Below are 18,206 nucleotides of genomic sequence, written 5' to 3' on the forward strand. Positions count from 1 at the left end.
CTCTCGACTCCTCCTCTCTCTTATTTTCTCGGTGCATTCTTTGAATCTGGGGCGACGCGGCGTCCTTCAGGCTTTGGTCCATACAACGTCTTTGATAGCCTTCAGCCGCCTGAATTTTCCGTCACCACACAGGTTGGCGAAGTCGTCGTACTCCAAGTCGAAGGCGGCAATCCCTGATCCGCTGGCTTCCAGGTACTTTTGGTAGAACGTCTCTGCCTGAAAGGACCACAAATCCTGATGGTGTGATATCTACTTCAATCAGTGGTGCCTGCAGGAACGCGTGTACAACATGTATGTTCAGCATCCTATTCCGGCGTGCAACGAAAGTGGTCACGAAGTGGCTATAAAGGACGTCACCGAATGCGAAGTATCATGCTGTCGGATGTCGCGATCCTGGAGGTTCCACGTAGAAGTCTCGCAAAAAAGCGCGAGGGAACGCGAGTGTCGTTGTCGTCGTGGTGCCTCAGTTCGTGGCTGCCTAAGCCTCCACAAACTGTGAAGCAATAGAGGCAACTGCACCAGAACTGCCGTCTTTTACATCCACCACAGCTGTTGTAAAATCGCCAAGATCGCGGCCAGCGACAGCGCGACACTTCTATGACGGCACCAGGAAGAATAAAATATACAAGGGGTGGTTTCTTCAAATCGAACACGCTTGTCGGGGTGGGTCTTTAGATTAAAATATATATATGTAATTGCGGCATTCCTGGAAAGAACAAAACCGATTTTCAAAATTGTTTAAAAAAATATTTCGCTTCAGAAAAATTATTGAGTGAAGCAGGGTGAAAATCTGCTTTTTCCTCCGTGATTTTTCTACTCAGTTCTGTACGCTGGCATGAATACGGGAAGCATGCAAAACTCACAGTAATGTTTAGTGCTCTTTTATGTTATTTTGAATATTTTTTAGTTTAAAGAAAAATACTTTTGTATTTTTGTTTATTGAGGTAAAAAATGTTAAACATCGTCTCTTTGAAAATCTGGTGACATATTCAGAGCCTCGTAACTCATGAGTTACTATATTTATCGCTTACCAAATACTCTGCGGGTGTAACCCTGTACATGGGCCATCGATGCGCATAAGTTTTGTTTATTTTATTCTCACTGAATGTTTTATATAAAATTTGAAATATCGTCGAAAATGAAATTAACTGATATTTTGAACACACTTTACCGAAAAAGGCCATTTTTTTACTTCGTTCAGTTTTTGGTCAGGTCGGAGAGCCATCCGATAGCGAATTAAAGGATATAATCAATCAATCAGTCAATTCCAAATGGAATGAATCACACTTGAACTCTATATTCGACGGCGCACCGGGCAGGATTTACCTTCATCTTGAACAGCTGATGATCGTCATACATGATAAGGAAGTGAAGCGTGGAGTTTTCCTTGCGCTTAGACATTTCCACATCTGTGTTCATCTCTGGCCCGATGTCCTTGACGCACGCCTGCAAAGTGTGAAGCCGCATCAGGAGACCCCCCGCGCATGTGAAACACGTACCACAAACTAAGAAAAAAATATTAGTGTTGATCGAATGTTGAAATTTAACTCAGATATAATTCGCATCCATTGATGCCGAATAGTGGCGAGAAAGTAAAAAAAATTGAAACGAATACGAATAAAAAAGTTTTAATCACAATGATTACAAGCCGAAAAACGGGCATGAGGTTCTAGGGTGTTCCGCTGCAGGTTACGTCGAAATGCATAACGTCGTTTGCCTTTTATAAACCTATAATTCCGCCAATTAACTTGCCACAAGTCCTGTAGCAACCAACAAAACATCAAAGACATATAAAGACAAAGAAGAGGAGTTAAATGGTGGTCAGTAAAAACAGTCATACTTTGCACGTCACCTCCTATATTTCAACCATTTCGACTTCAGACAACCTTCTCTTCTCGTCAGCCGTTGTGAAGACTACGGCACTTTCAGTGAACGCCTCGTGCCGCGACCTACGCATGTGTGTGATGCAGAAAAGCGTACCGCACACATTAACAACATTTTTTTTTTTTTTCGGGTTAGTGGTAAAATGTTGCGCTCAAAGTTTTGGAGTCCTGGGTTAAACTATCCCTGGAGACGTTCCGAATCGGGTTACTTTTGTTAAACTTATCCTTTTACGCACTCCCCTCTTATCTGCAAGCTTTTTGTGTTACAAATAAAAAGTCACCGGAGGAGGATGTACAACGAAATGCTATCGCATTTCGTATAGCATATTCAAAAAGACGCATTCTATGACGTGCTCCGCCTTGTAGCCCTGGCACCTCACTCGTCGCTGAGGGGAGCAATGCGTTAGCGAAAGGGGTGTTTCAGTTATCTCAGCAATTTGTATTTTTTAAAAGTTTATCATATTAGGAACGTAACAACTGAAAATATATTTATAGAGTGTTGAGCTCGATAGAGCCTGAAAGTAAAGATATATTCTCGAATTGAAAACGGCGACATGCGTGGATTACGGTATTTCAGGAGTCTTTCATCAAACGATATTAGAATTTCGTGAAGGTAACCGCTACTTTTAAGTCTGCTCCATGGCCAACTTTCTGCGGCATCACGATCTTGCTCTAACGTTTTACGCCACGTGTCGTATCAATATTGAGCGATATTTGAAGGCGCGAGTTTCCTCCTATGTGAACCTTATCTTAAGTACTTCGTTTCGAGTGCGCCAATTTTTTTTTTTATTATTTTCTTACGTTTGGTTTGTCTTACATAAAAATGCGGCTTCACGCATCGCAATTATTTAAGAGTATAAATAAGTTTTCTGAAATCGTAAACAGCGCTTTGGTTCGTTTGAAAGTGAAGTAGGTAAAATAAAAGGTAGGTTGGACGTTTTTTTCTTTTGGAATCAGGTGATATATTTAGAGGAAAAAATATAAACTTTATACTATACTTCGTCCATCGTTAAGATAACAGGGTGCTACACGCGACGTTAACATACCCTAAAGCCCCTCGAACTTGTTTTTGATTTAGGAACGTCTTCATGTTCCGCTTAAGAGCTCTGTATACTCCAATGTCGAGTAGAGTAGCGCAGTCTCGCGTAGCTAACACAGCAACTGATTGGTCTCAGACATCAGGTTCCTAGTCCGGGCCTTAGAAGCCCCACGTTGTACACTACTCATCCTTCGCAGCAAACGTACCGTACTCCAACATTGAGTAGAGTACTTAATGTCGGACTATAACTGAGTCAATAAAAACTCGATATCGCTCTACTTCACTAATTGACGCCCAGCAAAGAAGGCGTGTTAATCTGGAAGTAACAGTCATAATTGATTTTAAAAAGCGCTGCCAAGGGGACAAATACAAACCTGAAAAAATGAAATAAGGACAAGAACACAAGAAGCGCAAAATAACGAGCTGTTTATTTCCTTCCATATCATAAGGGGAAAAAACAACTTGAGGGGATAAAGAACGAGGGGGGAATAAATAACCGGATGAAAAGGAAAAAAAAAAACATAAACATATAGATGAGCGGTTACTACCATGACTACGCTTGATTCGTCGCTGCGACAGAGCTATGAACACGGGCGTAAATGCCCGTCATGATGCGGCAAGGTGTTGAGCAGTTCCATTTTTTGGAGCGAAAAGATATTGACAGTTCACTTCCACACTTTCCATCCCTTCCTGACACCATGAAATAAGCTTCCATTTTATCGCCTTCTGTTTTTCCTCCGATTTGGCATGATTGTAGCCGTTCCGAACTGTGCCTTGAAATTTCACTTTGAGCGATGTGCAGCTAGGTTGTTTGGAGCCTAGAGCAGATCACACGCGAACTTGTGCCTCCTCAACTTATTGTTGAGTCATCTTCCCGTCTGCCCAATGTAGCATTTGCCACAGGAAAAAAGGTATCTTGTACACTACATATTCAGCACACTCATCAAACTTATTATTGTCTGGAACATGGCACGTACGTAGCTTGTCCTCGATTGTCCACATTCCTCGATTGTTATCAGCCCCAAAGGGGCTGAAACTTCGTTTTTACTCGGTATCTTCTTTAGCCAATGCAATAATGCCGCCCGCAGGGCCGAGAAAGCAACGCTCGGTCACAGACTTTCAGAAGATTCGCGTTCATTCTCGCACCAGGCGTAACTTTTCCCCTGCTTCCTTGTTCTCGAAAGTGCCAGTTCATCCTCGCCCCGAGCGAGCGACGCTCGATCCTTCTTTGCCAAACTTTCGAGATGATGACTCACTGTAGATAAGCAACTACCCGCGACCTTGTCGAGTCAGTCTCGCTATCGCTCTTTGTTACGCTGCCGAATAGCCGCCTGCTTTTCTGCAGCCTCGACGCTCGTTTTTTTTTTTTCGTTTGGCACAAGTTCGCTAATAAAACCTTTATTTTTGAGTTCACTGCTCGTCATTTCGTCACCTTTATTCATGACAATATCTTTTGAATGCATGGCGGCACAACTGTTGCTTTTTTGGCACTTTTGTTTAAACTTGGACTTGGCATTGCTTCTTATTTTTTTTTAGTATGACATGACATTAAACGTTTCTGACTAAGTGCGGCTTCATAAAATAAGAATTTAACCCTCTGTGATTCGTTAAAGGTAACTGCACTTACCTCTCTTCGACACGAGGCCCGGTAAAAGGACCTACTGGCTATACAGCTATATATTTGGGGATCCGCTTGTTTCCACACAATACTCTTTAGATACACCCGCAGTCCAGAGCATAAACAGCTAGCTTTTAAAACGTGTGTAAATGCAAGCATTTTAGTCTGCCTGTTCTAGACAAAGAATGTACAAGAATGCTCGTCAAACAAAAATTATTATAGAAAACGAAGGTTACGTATGACTTCCTTATTGTACGTTGTTCGTTGCCCACTCTGAGACAGATAATAGAGCTAACGCTTTGAGAACCAAAAAATGTTTCGGTTTTAGGTGTTTCAGGTCAAACGTCTAACCTACTTTTACTTTGTAATAATCGTGAATGTTGCCCAGCACCTAAACCATATGTTATACTTTCCTCCTCATGTGCACTCCTTCTGGATGAAAGCCAAAGAAGGACAGGGTACTAATATCGCAATTCAGAAACAAAGAGCTCAACGGCTTGATGACCAAGGCAATTTTACTGAATAAGAATAAAAAAATATCGCTCATGTTGTAAACTATTTTTATGAGCGGAATACACATTGAGCAAACATTGAATTATAAATACAAATATATCTAGTATGTCGAAGATAAACAACTGGTGAAATAATATGCATACCTTTTAAATCTAGGGTAAACATTTCAGTTATTAATATATACCAAACCGCTGGGCTTACGGTCCCCCCCCCCCCCCCCCCCCCTTGGCAGGTGGTATTGTGCGGTGGGTGTATATTATAAATTCTTGAACCACTTGACCCCAAAACATGTTTAGTTTATCATAGAAATCCAACAGTTAATTTTTGTCATGAAAATTAACTTGATCGTCAAGCCTGGCAAAATATTGCGATGTTAGCGATACATCGCAAATGTACTTCACCACTGAAATACAAATACATTTTTTGAGAATCTGAATACATAGCTCCGGATACTCGAAAGAAACTTAAAATTACAATCGCCATAAATTTGCATCGCGATACTGCCCAGCCCTTTCAAAATCAAACTAAAAAACAGATAAAATTCTTTAATGTAAGGCCTTTCCTATCGCTATATCATTCACTGAACGTTGTCCTCACAAGCATCACTACTCTTAGTGCCTGTTTTATATATATGTAAGCTCGTATAATAAGATTCATGTCCGTTAAAATGTATATTGTGTTTAGTGTCCTTCGTCGTATGCGTTGCATATTATTAGCATTTGTTACATCATTCTTATTTGATTTTTTTCATGTTTGAACATGCCAAAATTTCTATGCGCGTTGACGTGTGCCAGGCGAGTTTTCTGAGTTCCGATTTTTGTGTGATGTCAGTTTTTAGCTAAACACTACATTTCAAAATGAAGAAGATGCATTCATGCACCTCATAACATTATTTTAATTTTCACTCTAAGTTTATTATCTTTATTTAATAATTGCTTACTTAGGATTATTTATTTTGTTCTTTCTCATTGATATATATTTATTTATTTTTCGGCCCTTGAGAAAGCACAGATCCCTGATCCGGCCCTTGGGCAAAACGTTTACATAAACCTGATTTATATCAATCGAACTAGGACACCGTCCTTCCCATTGTTACCTTCGCATAGAGCACGGCCAACCAGTCAACTACTGGGCTTTCGATATTTACCTCTCTTTTGGTCGTGACACACTATCCTATCTGGACAAAACACTTCTATATCCTAGCGGCCTAGCCAATACCCAACAACGACTTCATGAATCAACTGTCTTCAGCCACAGAAGCCTCCCGCCAACTTGCACGTTCCCGAACGGCAGCACATCACGATGCCTCAAAACGTCGCTACGCAGGCCAAGACAACACTCAGTATTTTTTTTATATGACCTTGTTTTAATCTGCTTTCGTTCCGTCAAGTCGGCCGGTTAAAGAGTTTCCTCCGAGTCAAATTGGAATGGGTTCCAGGCCACACTGGAATCGAAGGCAACGAGCTGGCCCATCAGCTCGCCCGTGAAGCCATTACTAAACCGGGACCTTCTACTCCTTGGCCACAAACATACGATCCTTACATACACAGGAAGACACTTCACACCAACAGAACCAACAGACTGTTGGAATGGAGAGAAAACATGACCACGCTACCATCCCCCTCCCAATTTCTGAACCGACTCCACTCTACACTGGTACGAAGAGCCCAGACTGGCACCCTCCTCACACCGCACATAACGCATCATTTGTTAAGAAGCAAATTTCAACCGAAGAGCGCAAAGTGCCACCGATACCCTAACAATAAACATATCCTCTGGGAGTGCCCTCACAACCAACAAGCACTACAAGAAACTCTCAACACAATACCGAAAATACTTCACCCGAGCAGCTGGGAGGAATGAATCGCTCCCCCACCCGCAGACAGCACTCTACTCTGGAGTTTGCTTGGAAAGCATATATCAAAACGCCGGGAGTTTATAGATGACGTCCTGGACTAACAAGGACCGCAATAAATGTTTATTCTCTCTCTTTCTCTCTCTCCAGTAAACAACCTCGTTCAATCAATTGGCCCAACATCTGATCGCCGAACTGTGGTTCGACACATCGTACATGTCGGCCGCCTCAAATTCTTCGATCCACGAAGCACTATATTCCTGAACTCTTGCGGCCACGATGGCCTCCTCTTGAACGGGGGCATTTGTGGTCAGGATAGCGGCAGCGACAGCGCGCAGAATAGCGCGTGCCGCGGCACGCCGGTGAGCTCGAGAAAAGAGACTCGCGGTAGGTAGGTAGGTAGGAACGTTTATTTCACTTTTTTGCATTAAGAAATGCTGCGGTGAAAGGGTTTGGGGTACAGGAGCAGGGGACAGGAGGCGTCTATTCTTCTCTGTTGGCCCGGTTGGTGCGACGGCGTCAGAGGATGGATGTACGGTAGGTTCAGGCCTGGTGTTTTGCCTGGACTCATTGGTGGAGAGGTGAATCCCTTGAAGCCGCGTGGCGACAGGGGGAGCTGCAGGGTCCTGGATATGCGCGAGCAGCGATCGCCAGAGTTCGATAGTGGTCACTTTGGGGAAGGAAGGATCCGGGCAGGCCCAGGAATGCAGCGAGCTAGGCCTGAAACTCTGCTGGATGGTAGCCAAGGTGCGGGTTCGGGGCTCCGAGAATAGCGGGCAGTCCCAGAGCAGGTGCTCCAGATCAGCGTTTTTATGGCACGACGCGCATGCACCAGGAAGGTTGGTGCTAGCAGCACAACTGCCCTTTTCGCGGTGGCTGCTGCTGTGCTGACGGAAGCGCTGTAGCAGGTAAGGGGTGAGGATGGTCCCGGTCTGACTTTGGCGGAGCGTGACAAGCTGCCGGCGAGAGAAGAGTTGAGAAGGAGGGAAGGGGTGTAAAGAGGGGATTGGCGGTAGCCAAGAGGTAGGCTCTGCGGTAGTGCCGTGCCTTGAATATATCTTCCGCTGGTTCCAGTGGTAGTGCACGGGACACTACCTGTTCGTAAGGAAGGCAGACTGTATCTTCGGATCTTGCTCTGGCCTGCACGGATAGCAAGAGCGCGCGTGCGAGGCGGTGAGCTTTTTCGTTGCCGGGTATTCCGGAGTGTCCGGGTACCCAGTGTATTGGAGGTCGTGCCCGAGAGCACGTAAGTGTTGCACGGAGGGTCTGAGCTGCTCTGCACCAACGGTGCTGTGCCGAACATCCGCACAAGTCCGAGTACGAAACATAGACTGGACAATTGTTTTCGCTTGTCTCTATCGTGAACGCGCGAAAACACGTCAGCAATATATGAAGATTATATAAAATATTCCTGGGGACTATCGCTATCTTTTTTTTTCTGTTGTCGCTGAAAAAACAAGGTTAGGGAAGCGTGAAATTTAAAATAAAGGTTTCAGCGGCGAATTTCTAGCAGAAACAAAGGAAAGCACGATCGTCGATAAACCTTCGGCACGCGTCGAGGTGTCGGCTTGATAGCTGGCTAGCGCAAAAGTGCCAGATTTCTCTCATCGTCGGATAAGCGAGCTGGCAGGGCCGCGCTGGGCTTCTTATTTATTATAATCGGCATCTCAAATATTTGGTCCAGAACGTTCGAGCGTCGAACACATGGGAGACTAACTCGGGAAGGTCATAATGGCCGCTTTATTTATTACAATCGAGGTTATAATTAACACCAATCTTCTAGAAGTACAAAAAAGCGTCTCCTCTCGCCCATCCGCGCGGCATCCCCCTCCCCCCAGGTTCCCCTTAAAAAGCCCATAGCCCCGATGCAACTTTAAATAATATAACACGAACACAAAGCTAAACCAAACGACCATTCACAAGAAACTGCACGGTTGTCAAAACTAGGAAAAGACTGGATCAAAAAGGGAGGTTCACAAGGACGGCGATGATTTTGACAACGACTGGCGTCGTCCTGGCTGCTTCCGGAGCCACGACAGGTTTGCGCAGCGTCATACGGCTCGCTTCCAGGCCCGATATGACTGCGCCGTACTCACACACAAAATCCATTCCGAGAATCACGTCTTCTGCACCGTCGGCTAGTACGACGACTTTCATGAGGCAGACCTCACCATGCATATCGAATCGCGTAGAGCACCTTCCGAACGGCGTAATGTCCTCTGGCGGTTCGACTTTGTTGGGCAACCCACGGCGTCGCAACGTTCCGAACAAGGTGTGAGATCTTTAAACTCACAACGGAGTAGTCGACGCCGGTGTTCACTATTGCCAATGTGTCGTGATCTTTGACAGTGACGTTATGCTTGTTCAGCAACTTCCCAAAGCGTCTGTTTCCACGAGAGATAGCTCTAGAGGGGAGGCCCTTCGACGATCTTTCAGGGTTTTTGCGTTGTTGCTCGGCGGCAACACCCTCTGCAGAGGTTGCCGCGCTCAGTTTACCCGACGACGGGCGAGGGGCAAGAGGCTCTCACGAGGTTGCCTGCTCATTCGTGAAGGTGGACATCGTGGTGACAACGAAAGGAACCCTCGGCGACGTGCAGGTAAGGCGAGACTGAGGTCTTCGAAGCTACTTGTCTATATTCCGGGTAGTTCACCGTGGCGTGGGCATGCGTACGTTCGGGTGGAAGTCGCGTAGCGCTAGTTGACGGTAGGGACAACGGCGGTAAATGCGGTCGCTTCCTTCCTCCCCCCCCCCTCCCCCCCACCACTGGTAGCAGAGCGTCTGACGGTCGGACATTCGCCACACATCATTCTTCTTTGGAGGAGATGGATTTGAGTAAGTGTACTGAACCCGGTCGTCTTGGCGCCGAACATACACTTGAGTTGGCGTGTCCCGTCGAGGCGGCGCCGAGTACTGGCGGGGAGAACTGGTGGTCTCTTGGAAATCGCGGCGTACGTTACTGATGGTATTTCCTGACTTGCTGTTACTGTGTGGTGGGAACCTCCAGTTGAAAGGCGCGTTTACTTCCTCTGTACTACTTCGGCGAGGAAGAGAGAATCTGTGCGATTTGAAGCAGGCAACAATTTTCTGTGCTGCTCCCGAATGGCGTCGTGGATTACTTCTAGAATGCCCGGAACGAACACAGGGTCCGGCATCGAGGCTACCAAACGCAGGGGCAGCAACGTTTGGAAGTCACTGGTAATACGGGGCTCGCGCTTGGGGCGCACACTCGATGTTAGCGGCCTCTTTCCCGATTGCCGCGACGGTAGCAGACGGGTTTCACACGAGGCCCCTAAAGATGCTTTCATTTAATTTTAGCATAAATATATTAAACATCTTCGATTCCTGCGTTTCCAGATCCGCGCGGTTTAATAACCGGAGACCGTCTTCCACGAAGCAGACAACGCTTTTACACCGTCCTTGAGTTCTAGCCTGCAGTAGTTCTTCGGTGCGTTCCCGATGCTGCTGACTTACAAATGCACGGCGTGGTTGCTCTTTGTGTGTTTCTCAAAAGGTGGTTGACGCTCTATGAGTTTTTAAACCAGAAACCGGTCTTTCCATCCAGCGAGAAGTGGATGTTTTGAACACTGTTCTTTGGCTTTCATCGATATGCCGTGCCCCTAGTTCGTACTGCTGGATCCGGTCGTCGACGTATTCGAAAGCTTCGCAGGGAAAGGGAACCGGCGCACTAGGTGCAATGGGCAGGACCACGACGAAAGATACAGCAGGAGGGTCTCAGTCGGCAGCTCTTCAAAAAACGCTTCCGGGTTCGTCGAACTCTTTGATTGTCTTACCAATGGATGTGATTCTGGCGGCTGACCTTGCGGCGGCGGCTTAAACGGGCATTGTCTTCTCGGGGGACTCGCTCTTCTTCCTGCGTTGGTTCTGCAGGACTCGAGACTGGGCTTTATTCACTACTCCTCGGTGGTGCACGAGGAAGGGGTATCAAAAGTTAGCCCGCACCTCCGGCAAAAATGTCGCAGATGGAAAAATATCCGCGAGACTAAGTCTGGGAACAAAAAATTTAATATGCTTTTGCCAAAAACAATCGAAATAACGAGCGCCTAGAAAGTAGCAGCGGATGTTGAGGTGTAGGCGCGACAGATGGCTAATGCGATAGTGTCTCAGTCGTTTCTTCGTCATCCGAGTGAGTCGGCTACTCCGCGCTGGCCTCCTGAAGTTTTACCGTATGTATCTGGAACATTCTGTTTAGAGCGTTAGAGTGTCGAAAAATCGGGAGACTGAATCGTCAAGGGCATGCTGCCCTCCTTAACTATTACAATTGGGGCAAGAGGAAACAGGAATTAATTAGAAGTACTGAGAGTCGTTTCCCCTTGACCATGCAGGTGACAATCTGTCTGAATGTTTAAAGTTTTATCACTTGTACTATATAACGCTCATATAAAATATCCGCGGAGACCATGGCGATTTTCATGTTGTTTACTTTGAATACTTTTTTTAGTACACCTAGCACACGCGCATGAAGAGAACGCCGGGAGGCATTAAATGTCAAAGGAGGTTGGGTATATAAGACTGTAAATTTACTTAGGGCAAGAAGTATCACGCATTGAAGTAAGATTTTATTTCCATATATCCCGCAGGAACGTTACTCTAAATCCGTGTAAAATGGACTGTCCTTCTAAATTTGCCTCCACAAACGTTTCGTTCTCTAATCACTAACAAGTAGAACAAGGTAGGGCACGGTAAATATAAAGCATCTTACCGGTCAGTAGTCAATCAGCTTGCGGCATCAGCCTATTAGAACGACGATGAACGAATCACGTCAAGCATGAAGCAATACCATAAGAGGACTTTGTTTCTTTGCCAGAATCCGACGGAACAAATAAAGCACCGTTTGCAATGTATCGTCACGGCACTTATCTTTTTTTTAGATTTTCTTTTAATGACGGACTTATTTAATCACGCACAAGGAACGCGCCGTAATACTACTTTTTCTTTCTGCCTGATTAGTCTAGCCGGTGATAGCAAGCCTACAAAAGCTACGGGTTGCTTCAGGCAGCTTGACGATTTACTTTTGGTGCGGCTTAATATCGTTCACTGAATCGTACCGTAGGCTGCGATCGAACTTAAAGTGAATCGGAGTATACTAGGGGTGGGGAACTCATATGAACCCGAAATGTTTTTTGTATAAACTCGATTTTTATTCTTTTTAATCGACACGGTCAACTTTTAGTCACCTTGAAAGAACCCTCAACATCGGACAATGCGCCTGTCAAGGCTTGTTTTCGAATGCTCGAGACAGCTTTTAATTTCGTCAATCTTGATACCTTTCAGTGCTTCAGCCGTTTTGATTTCTCTCTTTACCTTTTTCACATTTGGAAACCGGTTTTGTTTATAAAAAGAACTCTTTGCACACGTGTAAAAAAAATTTAAATCTCACACGCGGCAATGTCGGGTGAATAGGGGAGGTGGGGTGCGGAGGTAATCCCCGTTTTTGATCAAAAACTGCGGAAAACTCAGCGCCACGTGCGCAGGTGCAGTATCAGGGTGGACAAATCAATCTTACAAAGAAAGGCGTAACTTTTGCTATAGCTCGTTTTATGTGTTAATCGTCGGGTGAAGTTTTCTGACAGGAACTCCACAAAACTCTAGTGAACTCCACGAGTTGAGCAATCGTAAAACGTCTGTTATCAAAAATGGCTCGAGGAACTATTGCCACAGGCTCTTCAGATTGGCAGACTAAAAGGAGTCCGAAACGAGGTTGATTAGAAATCGACATTTCGCCGTGTTTAAAAACGAAAATCATTCCTGAACGTATGTATTACTCAGCGCAGCTTCCCTGGCAGTCGTCTGCAGTATAACGACTGTTCCTGATAAATGTTAACGCCATGTCCTTAAGGAGCTCATGTCACAGAAGAAGCCGGCGTTCATTGCGCGATATGAACATCCTGATTCGTCGATAGGGTCATGACGTCACAGCGCCATGACATCGCGCGGGAATTTCGAGCAACGCACAACCCTCACGTGAAACGTGACGTCACACGTGTAATCAGATTGAATTAAACATGGCTTGTGTTGTAAAATAAAGGCAGCCGCACATCTCAAGTGATTAAAATTTATAAAGTAATTAGTTTGCTGTAAGGAACAAGTGGAAAAAAATTTAGGCTGCATTCGAACCCAAGACTTTTCGGTTGCGAGCCAGACAGGCTACAGGCTAAAGGAACAAACGACAGAAGAGAATCAAATGCCGCGAACTCTGAGCAAGACTCCTATAGTTAAATGTATGCCATTGCGCCATCGCCCACAAACATTGATAATTTCAGTTCGTTTTATGATCTCAACGATCGGGTAGTTTGTACAATGTCCCAACCAATGCCGCATAGAAGACAAGGCCCTGCGCTTGACGTCACCGTTAGTGAATTCCTGACCCACCCCAAGCGGCTATCACGCTGCACCTCGACAAGAGTCATCGCAAAGTCTCAGGCGCATTCATCTTGTCGTCACCGTGAGCTACACGATGTTGGGAGACGATGCGACAATCGCTGGCGGGATGCTGACGCTAGCTAGCAGAGCGGCGTGGATGCAACTAGCGACGTCATTTGGGGTGGGGGAGGGGGCGCATGCCTTCCTTTCCAGGAAGTATCGCTCCAAAGGACATCCACTCCCATTCGGCAAAAGATGTGGTCGCCTGCACGAGACAGAGACTGCACGGCCGTTGTTGCGCCTTATGGGACTGCCTCTTCACATTAGCTTAACATATTAAAAATAAAATGCCTGACGTTAAATCTTCATTTACTAATCAACCCGAATATCAAGAATTGAGTTTTAGCAGGAACGCAGCAGACTCAAAACTCGAATACCATCACGGAGTCCAACGTCACTATGTCACCCTTTTATACTGCTTTAAAGTTTTCCTTGCTCTTTTCAAAACCTGCGAAGATGACGAATTTCGTTTCTGTGATCCTTAGGGTCCGCTTTCCCGTGTTTTGCTTTTTTTCGCCTCTTTTCTTCATAGTTGCATTGCATGGCCATCGGATCTCAAGGCGCATGTGCTTGGCAGCCGGCTCTCTTCCACTTCCACCCCCCCCCCCCCCCCCCCCCCCATAGTACGCTTCATTCTTCAGACTACGTGAAAGATAGCTTTTTGTGGGAACGTAATTTTGAGAGGAAAACAGTAAATCCCCATTCACACATTTAGGTTTGGCTACAATTGATTGAGCTGAGACCGGCTGCTAAGACACTTGTGAGAGTTGAGGGTTAGCTCCGCAGGAGCGCACTAGGTCGTAAGGGGCTCAAAAACCGGTCGTGTCTCATTCGGTCGTACTCGGTTGCAAGTGCGTCAACTGGCCTTAAACTTCCGAAGGCGCCGATAGCTAGAATGTTGGCAGCATTTGTTTTAAGAGCTTAAGTTCTCAAACGAAGAGTATTACCCCGCTCAGCAAGGGGCACGCACACGAACCTGCGGGTAAAACATGAGACTGTGCACAACCGGTACGTCAGAGACTCCAGCCGTCCAGGCGTCTGGCATACGGAAACCAGCACTGCCCATCGTGAAGCTCATCATTACGTATCTGTTGCTGTTGTCAATTTGTGCGTCCTTCAGCGCTTGTCCGACGACAGGCTGCAAAGAAGAGAAAATTACGAAGCATGATGAGTACTCGTATTAAGCCACGCCTGGCGTTTAAAAAAAAGCACTGAAACAAAAATAATGAGGCGAACTTTTCTAAAGAGACTAGATAAAAAACGTGTTTTTAAAACATTGCAACAGAAAAAGAAATGCTTTTTCAGCAATGTTTACGCTGCGACACGCAGTTTTCGTGGAGAAGACGGTGGTAGCATCCCGCTAAACACCGCCCTGTGCTTATATCGCGCTTAGGTTTTGTAGGTTTTTGGGTAGTCTAAACTTTATTCTACGCTGTTCAACCCGGATTCCTAAAATAATTTTCGTGTGAGACGAAGACTTCATTATTTCCTAAAAACTGGCACACTTTTTTCATAGAGGAATCCAAGTAGACTGCGCTTCTAGACATCTCCAAAGCATCTCATAAAGCGTCGCACGAATTCGTTTTGCTAAAACTAAATACTTTCGACATTAAAAGTAATGTAATCATCTTGATAAAATGCTCTCTTACTAATAGGTTTAAGTTCGCCACTGCCGACAAGAGTACCTCTCGGCTTACTTCAGTAAAACCGGGTGTACCTAAAGGGGCTCAGTGCAGGCCGCCTTTTTTTCACCTTCATAAATGATTCGCCAAATTTTGTTCCTTTATCAATTTACGTCTTCGCAGATGACTCTCATTCACCATGCAATTAATGTTGATTTTTATGTCTTATAATTTAAAAGTGATATCAATTTGATTCTTCATCGATGTGAGTCATGACAAATGGAACTTAACATTACTAAATAGAATGTGATAAGAAAATCATAAAAAATCCGCTGTGGCCTGCTGCTACCTTAACAATGACCCTTTACCTTGATTCTCGTCTTACATACCTATGCGTGCCCATTATATCTACATTTTCTGAAAAGCTCACATTGATTACGTAGAAAAAAAGATTATAATTGTATTCTCGATTACCTAAAACAAAACGTTTCACCTGCTACCTGCTCTTCGAAATTAACCTACTATATAACACTCATTCGATTGAACCTTGAGCATGCGTCATTTATCTTAGATTCAAGATATTGTAATTTAAATAACCTGCCAAGGGCTGTGCAAAATCGTTCAGCTCGTTTAATTCCTAGTAGCCGTCGTCGCACTCCAAGTCGTTAACATAAAATCTAATTGTTCTCTGGCAAGCACACTTGAAAAGTAATCCTTTACAATTAACGAATTACTTGTAATGCGTTGTTTTTTAAGTAATTTTGCAATTGTCACGTTACTTTTTTTGGAAGTACCTTGTAATGTAATTTCGCTACAAAATATTGGCAACGGATTGCTTAATTACTTGTTACTTTTTAAAAATGGGAGCTTAATACAGTAACTGGAGCATCTCGAGCAGAACATTCAGCAGCATAACGATAGCAAGTTCAACCAAATAGAAAACATCAGGAAGGGGAGAAGAGCCGAAAAGAAAATATGATCTCTTTTTTATGACCGGTCACTAGAACCACTAGTGAAACGGGCATATACAAATATACGAAAGACAACGATCAAGTAAGACAACGCCGAATAGGATCTCCATCGCATTCCGTCGTGTTTCCCTTCTCCCCGGTAGGAGAAAGCTCTTAGTGTTTATTTTGTTTTTGTAATTTACCGCCGTTTCTCCCTTTCCAACCTCTTCGACGACTCCCGCCCCCTGCGCAGGCGTCAAACGCGGGTCTGTACCCCTTTCATTCGCGGGTTCACCACTCACGTAACAGACGACGTAGCCCTCCCGCGAGGGGGTCGAATTGTCTTTGTCTTTGATGTGCCCAACTTCATCCTAGCATGCTCTTGAGGGACGGCTGAAAAGCGCCCGACGCGAGGCTAGGAGGATCGTCTTCGGACGTACGGACGATACTCCTTTGGTATCGTCCGTCCGTAGGAGGGGGGGGGGGGGTCGTTAGGTCGTCTAAGGAGAGCTGACAGAGAGAGAGAGAGAACGCGTAAAAGTGGTGCGATCCTCTATTGCTTTGAGAGTCCGATGGCCACCGGTTCTCTTACTCTTTATGCCCTCCCCTTTCATGGCCTCCACGAATATTGGCATAAAAGTGAGAGCCGATGAACAATCGATAACCCGTAACTGCCACTTTCTCTCTGACCGGTGGAGTTTTCGGTCATGGAGTGTCCGCCGTCACAATTAGCATCTCTTAGTTAGATGTTCAAAATTGAGGGCATTAAGAGAACGGACACTAGATCTTCTGCGTATACTTTGCTACCCCCCAAAACACGCATTGTAATCATCAAGAACAACGAACTCTAATCTACAGAAACACCTCAAGGTAATCTCGGACACCTGCATTCTGCATTGGCTATACATTGTAACGTTAGAAACAAGCTTTTTTTTTTCTTGTGTATAACAGGCAAAACACCTGAGGGAGCTTTTGTCGATCGCTTCTTTGGCTTCGAATCTCGTAGTGGAGGTAGACACTGCCATTTAGCATGCGCAGCGCTAGCTTTGTCTGCACAACTCCAGAGGTTTTAAAGGGATGCTGAACCGGAATCTGGGTTTTACAAAACACGCGGCAAAAGCGTGCAACGGGATTCTACAAACACCAACATATCACTCATACAGCAGTATCTCAAACGGATGACCGTGTTTTCAAGAAAAGGAGGCGCATTTGACAGAAATGTTCACGTCATGTTTTTCCAAAAAGGAGAGGGAACGGCCTCGCGTTTTCGGTGCCTCGCGGCCTTGAGGGAGCGAAGCGAAGAGAGGAGGAAAATAGATTCACGGTCACGCGCCTCGTTGGCCTGGTACAATCTCGACCTCTTTGTCAAAAATGCGGCCGTCCATTCGAGATATCGCCTTACGAGTAGTGATGTAGGGATTGTGGCGTCCCGCCTACATCTCCTGCATTGTTTTTTTCTGAATTTTTTTTAATTTGGCTTTACCATCATTTTAAGCTAGCGGGATGGTAAGTGTGGTTGCAGCTTTTGGTGCCTTCTCAGCTTTCTCTTAAATACAATATTTTATTTTTAAAAGGACTACCATAATACGGGCGTATGAGAAATGAAATGGAGTGTTGCAGAACATTTTTGAAAAATATCAAAATTGTTTCTATTCTTCTCTTGACCGGTGTACGAAAAAAGTAACGTGAAATTAATATGTAGCGTAACGAGTACAGTAATCCATTACTTTTGAGCGAAAGTAATTTGTAAGGATATCCATTACATTTGAGGCTTGGTAATTTGTAATTGTTATCCAGCTCATTTTTCAAGTAACCAGCATAAGTCTGCTGCCAAGTATTGCCTTCCGCAGCAGGGTAGCTCGACTGTTTCTTTCATAAATACTTATAACACATCACTCAGGTAACGACTCTTCACACTGCCTTCCAATGTTTCATCCCGTTATAATCATTCTTATAACGCAGGCATACCTGTATGTAAAATGAACGCATTCCATCACTTATTTATTTCTGAAACATCCTTAAATTGGAACTGCCTTCCCACCTTCATTGCTACAAATCAGAAGAATAATCTGCCTAAAATTTATCCTACTCATCTATATTGTTCGGTGGCGTATCCTAATGTACACAAATCTGTAATTTCGTTGGGCTTGAGGGTATAAAAATTAATAAATATATAAAAACCGGCTTCTCAATTGATGCACAGTTCGCATACGTCGATGTGCTCATGTTGTAACCAGTATTATTCTAAAACGTGTGTTTGAGTCAGGTTGATGATGGCTTCCAC

The 18,206-nt window shown here is 44.8% G+C and overlaps 1 protein-coding gene across 1 annotated transcript; it reads right to left on the reverse strand.

Annotated features, from left to right (window-relative positions):
* Window positions 1–66: 66 nt before the first annotated feature.
* Window positions 67–17,969, reverse strand: LOC121046744. The gene is made up of 4 exons (XM_040501310.1): window positions 17,964–17,969; window positions 14,327–14,488; window positions 1,327–1,446; window positions 67–216 (listed from the first exon to the last, which is right to left on the reverse strand). Exons 1-4 carry the CDS (start codon window positions 17,967–17,969, stop codon window positions 67–69), a joined length of 438 nt encoding a protein of 145 aa, XP_040357244.1.
* Between the last annotated feature and the right edge of the window lie 237 nt (window positions 17,970–18,206).

This window comes from Ixodes scapularis, unplaced genomic scaffold (assembly GCF_016920785.2).
Source record: "Ixodes scapularis isolate PalLabHiFi unplaced genomic scaffold, ASM1692078v2 PGA_scaffold10__122_contigs__length_95168666, whole genome shotgun sequence".
In the NCBI taxonomy this organism is placed as follows: domain Eukaryota; kingdom Metazoa; phylum Arthropoda; class Arachnida; order Ixodida; family Ixodidae; genus Ixodes; species Ixodes scapularis.